Source organism: Lathyrus oleraceus, chromosome 7 (assembly GCF_024323335.1).
Source record: "Lathyrus oleraceus cultivar Zhongwan6 chromosome 7, CAAS_Psat_ZW6_1.0, whole genome shotgun sequence".
Classification (NCBI taxonomy): domain Eukaryota; kingdom Viridiplantae; phylum Streptophyta; class Magnoliopsida; order Fabales; family Fabaceae; genus Lathyrus; species Lathyrus oleraceus.
The window spans coordinates 503,934,153-503,939,879 of NC_066585.1; the positions used below are offsets into that span (position 1 = coordinate 503,934,153).

The 5,727-nt window shown below is 31.1% G+C and overlaps 1 protein-coding gene across 1 annotated transcript; it reads left to right on the forward strand.

The window, feature by feature from the left end:
• Window positions 1–668: 668 nt before the first annotated feature.
• Window positions 669–2,479, forward strand: LOC127104614 (transcription factor bHLH95; the record flags this gene model as incomplete). Its single annotated transcript, XM_051041792.1, has 3 exons — window positions 669–1,043; window positions 1,604–2,092; window positions 2,260–2,479. Coding segments are annotated over 3 exons (948 nt in total), but the record flags the coding sequence as incomplete, so codon positions are not given.
• Window positions 2,480–5,727: the final 3,248 nt, after the last annotated feature.

Here is a 5,727-nt window from a genome sequence, read left to right on the forward strand (position 1 = left end):
TAATTAATTAAAATTTTAAATTAATTTAACCAACACTACCAAATAAATTCATGGTACCCACAAATATATTAAATTTAATATCTTGATAATAACTTCGTATTGGAAAATGTACTTATAGTTTGATCTTTTAGATCTTTCTATTGGTGGTAGTATTATCAGAAAACATCTATCACAATATTAATGGTATAATTACTTATAATTATATTTTTTTTAATAATTAAAATCATAAATTAGTCATTTTAATGTGTCGGTTTGTCCAAATCCAAGTGAATTAACATGACCTTTCCAAAACTGCATATAAGATTTTTCAAAACTGCGGCCACACACAATAATATCAATAAACTCACTTTAACACAAATCATGCATGTAGTATAAGTTTTATATAGTAGGATCCTAACGCGTGTTGAGTTTGTTTTACACGGTTCTTAAATTTTGAGTTGTATTTTTTATGACAAATATTATTATGATTAGTTTCTATGTATTTTCTAGAATTTTCAATAACAACCATTGTATTTTGAATAAATTTTAGATACTTCTATACTAAGTTTGTTATTTTCAAATTTTATTTTAATATTAATTTTTTAGTAGCTTCTACTGAACTCTAATATATTTCTATATAAATATATTAGTTCTTTTATCTTTTTTGTTAAAACTTTTTTGTCTTTTTTATACTCTATTTCTTTCGCATAGCCATGAGTGTAGATCATAATGATGGTGTTTATGCTAGTTTCATGTGGGAAAATCAATCATGGAGTGATCTCTTAAATTTTGAAAATTTAGGTGAGAGTAGTGAACAAAAGTTAAATATGAAATCATTCAACCATAAAGAAGGACTTAATCAAGGAGAAGTTCATGTGAATAAAAAACAAAATCGAGTTGGGGTTGTGATTAGAAGTGAGAATGATATAAAGGGTGGAGGTAAAGATGAAATATATCGTGATTTAGATCATGAAATGCATATCTTGGCCGAGAGAGAAAGGAGAAAGAAAATGAGGAATATGTTCTCTAGCCTTCATGCTTTGCTTCCTGAACTACCTTCAAAGGTAAAATCATTCTCTTTTTCAATTAGTTTAAGAGTAATAATCGCATAATCAAATATAATTTTTACTATTTTAAAGATCTAATTGTTGTTGTGTAATATTAGAGGTTGGAGAATTACCAAATGATGAATTCCAAGATTTTCACATTAAAATTGCGATTGTCTGATTCTCTACATATTAAATTTTTATACTTGTTCGCATAAGTAAAAATTAATAAAAGATCAATATAATATTTTTATTAAAAAAGATATAATTTTATTTTAATTATGTTAGCATGATAGTACTTACTTAAAATAAGATGTAGTAAGCACACAATATAAGAGCTTAATGAGATTTTTATTTTTACTAGAAGAACTTGAAATAAAATAAGGCTTGAACAAATCTAAGTCATATTTTACTTATCTTTAAATGAAATTTTAGAATATTAGATGTCTTTATCCTAAAAATCAACTCAATAAAAAGAAAATAATATACATATGAGGACAACCATCAGAGTAAGACTTTTGTGTCATAATGATTTATTTACTAATTAAAATGCTTTACTTTTTATGATTTTTTTGCAGGCTGATAATTCAACAATTGTGGATGCAACAGTGAAGAAAATTAAAAATCTAAAGAAAATTATTGAAATGTTAGAAAAGAAGAAGAAAGAAAAACTTAAATATGTATCCTTATTAGGAAGTGAGTCATCATCTCTGATCAAAAAACCACATTGGCATCCCTATGAATTAAGGGAAGCAATCATAGCTAATCATGGATCCTCAAGTTATAATAATAACTTTCCTACTAGTGCAATTGCTACTTCATATCATAATTCAAAAGCATTAGTACAATCTACTCCTCCACCACAACAAGTAGCTTTTCGAACATGGTCTTATCAAAATGTTGTCTTAAACATTTATGGTGGTGAAGCACAATTCTGCATATGTGCTACTAAAATGTTAGGTCTTTTGACAATGATTGCTTTTGTGCTGGAAAAATATAGGATTGATGTTGTAGTTGCCAACATTACATGCAATGGAAATGGAAACTTCTGCATGATTCTAGCTCATGTAAGTTTCAAACCAAATCTTTATCATCTCTATGATTTATATGTGATATCATATTAGACTTGTCGAAACTATAATATAGTTGTACCTAGCAATTATAATAATTTATTAACTTATTAAAAAAAGTTATTTAGCGTAAATAACTTAGTTAAATCATGTTGGTTTTTCAGGCTAGACAATGTTTACAGGATTCAATTTCAGTGGAGGAAACTTACAAGCAAGCAGCTAAAGAAATTATGATGTTGATCTCTTAAAGTTTAGACTATAGAACTTGTCTTTGCATTCCATATAAACTTTAATTTAGTTTCTCCTCTCGAAAACTATTAGAAATGGTTAAGCTTGCATGATTGTATTAAGATCAAACATGTATAATATTTTATTTTTATGGAATTATTATGGTGTTTTTTATTTAAGACTAGAAATACAGTGTTTAAACAAGCTTAAATATGCTATTTTTTTTCCAATATAAACTGCATAAATTTTATTTAAAGTAAATAAATTATGTATATAATTGACTAATTGAAACATATCCATTTCTATCATTTGAAGGGTGTCAAAACTATTATGGTAAAAAATAAAAAGAGTTAGTGACATATTTTTGTGCTTTTTGTTAGTAATCAAATAAGAAAAGCAATAACATATAATACAAGCATGCTTGGTGATCTCAAACCACTCAAACAAATCTCAACCCTATGGTTAAGGAGCCAAATATGCTATGTGGGATCTTAGGGTCAAAATTAGGGTCTTACATAACCCCCTTACCTGTAATCTCTGGCATTTTATTAGTTTTGATTTGAAAACTTCTTACTTTTGGATTTTTGTTCGTACTTTTCCCTTTTCCCTTGGAAACAATAAAAGTGCGGTGGTGACTCTTGTTATTTGATGTCTAGCTTATCCATAACTTGATGATCATGAATTTACCGCTACACCAGCCAAGTGATGGCTTAACAAAGGTAACCAACTAAACATAAGAGGAAATATTACCTAACTATCAACCAAGTGATAGCTTAATAAAAGGTAATAAATTCAAAAGGAAAATATTACCTAACTATCAACCAAGTGATAGCTTAATAAAAGGTAATAAATTCAAAAGGAAAATATTACAAACTACTAGCCAAGTGATAGCTAAACAAAGCTAACCAACCAAAGGTAAGAGAAATATTACCTAACTATCTGCCAAGTGATAGCTTAACAAAAGGTAATAAATTCAAAAGGGAAAGATTATCAACTACTAGCTAAGTGATATCTTAACAAAGGTAACCAACCAAAGGTAAGAGAAATATTACCTAATTATCAGCCAAGTGATAGCTTAATAAAAGGTAATAAATTCAAAATGGAAAGATTACCAACTACCAGCCAAGTGATAGCTTAGCAAAGGTAACCGACTAAAGGTAAGAGAAATATTTCCTAACTATCTGCCAAGTGATAACTTAACAGAAGGTAATAAATTCAAAAGGGAAAGATTACCAACTCCCAGCCAAGTGATAACTTAACAAAGGTAACCAACTAAAGGTAAGAGAAATATTACCTAACTATTAGCCAAGTGATAACTTAACAAAAGGTAATAAATTCAAAAGGGAAAGATTACCAACTACCAGCCAAGTGGTAGCTTAAAAAAGGTAACTAACCAAAGGTAAGAAAAATATTACCTACTACTGTAGCACCTCAAATTTGCACCTATCATTGTACATACATTCTCATATTAGGTCATAGCATAACATGGTCCACTGCATAGCATTGCATTGTCCCTTTTGCCTCAAGTGCAAGCCAATCAAGAGAATTAGGTCAAACTGATCAGGAGATCAGTCAACCAAGCAAGCAAGTGTGTTTCTCAAGGAGCCAAGGCCCTAGGGTTGGTCCAACATGTTCACATGACTTGGGGATCCATTTGAAGTGTTTAGGTCAAAGATTGGATGCTCAGAGGTCATCATTCAATGCACAATCAGTCAGAAACCCTAAAAAGTCAAACTTGGTCAACTGTGGTTGATTTTATGGTTTTGATGGATGGATTTGGTTTGAGAGAGCTTATTCATGTCCCAATAGGCCTCATATATCATGGCAAACATCATCAATGAAGAATTTGAAGCCAAAACAGAAAATTTCCAAAAATAGAAACTGGACCTGTGATTTTAACTGCCAAAAATGGAAACTTCTTGAGCCTAAACTTACATCTTGATACAAGCTTCAAATGAATGTTTGCCCAACATGAAAGTTTAAGATCTTGTTCTCCCATTTCCAAAAAGTCCAAGAACTCTCAATTCCCATGTATGGTTGTCAAGATATGATCAATTCAATCTCAAAAATTTGTGAACTTCAAAAGGCCATATCTCTCAAACCATTTGGCCAAATTGGGTGGGGTTTTTTCCTACAAGTCCTATTTGATCCCCTCTTTCCAAAAATGTATTCATCATTCATCAAAACATCACCATGCAAAATGGCCTTTTTGAACTTACCTTAATTAATTTCAAGTGAGTTGGAATTTTGACTTTTTCAAATAACCAATTTTACTCATTTTGGCCAATTGGAACTTGTTTGAAATGTTATTTGAAGCTTGCCCAAGGCCCAAACTCGGACAGAACACACACCCTCCTTGCCATGTGGTTGAAAATTAGCAAAAGGGCAAAATGCTTCATTTGAGCTAATCTTGTTTAGCACTTCATTAACCAACATTAAACAGATGTATATAACCTTATTTTCTGTCATTTCAACCCTAGCAGCAGCCTCATTACACATAGAAAATCATTTTCTCTCAAAAAACACTCACCTTGCATTTTGGAAATTTCTGCTCAAACCTTCAAAGAACACGACCCCTGCTCCCTCGTTCTTCATCTTGCCATCACTTTGGAAGCTGTTTGGAGCCCTGAATCTCGACTGTAACAGCATTTGCATGAACTGATTTTCCAAGCTCCAACAATGGCAGATTTCGCTTTATGCATGTTCAAAGGTTGTTGAGCCAAAGTCTCTCCTCCATTCAACTTTGGGAAGCTTGCTGGACACCTGTTTCACCTCAACACATCCAAACAACACTGTTTCATTAATTTCTTCAAAATCAAGTAAGAACTCGAATCTCTTATTTTCCAAAATTATGATATGCTTCATGAAGATATTGCTATGCTGATTACAATGCAACTTGAATCGTGGCAAATGGTTGATTATTGAGAGAGTTACATCGATTTTAAGTTTGGTTGCTAAATATGTTTTTGCTTGTTTCTCTATTGTTAGCATAGATTAATGAAAATGGATGTTAGATTTGGACTGTATGTTGTTTGTTGATCACAATGGTGTGCTTGATTTCATGTTCTGGACTGATTAATTTTTCACGATTTCTGGATTAAAATGATGTTGCTACAGTGGTCATGAACCCTAGTTTTGAAATTCCCAGATTTTGTTTGTACGTGGGCTGCATGATTTGTCCTGTTTGATTAGCATGCACCTGTCCCAGTGCGCCACGTCCCAAATCGATACTCACCGTTTCATTTAAATAACAACATAATTACTGAAATGCCACCGTGCCCTATTATTTTCAATTAATCATGTTTATTTCATCATTTTTCTCAATAATCATTCCATTTCATTACTCAACTTACAAAAATCACAACTCATCCATTTTAATTCCAAATTTCATGGGAATTTTTGCA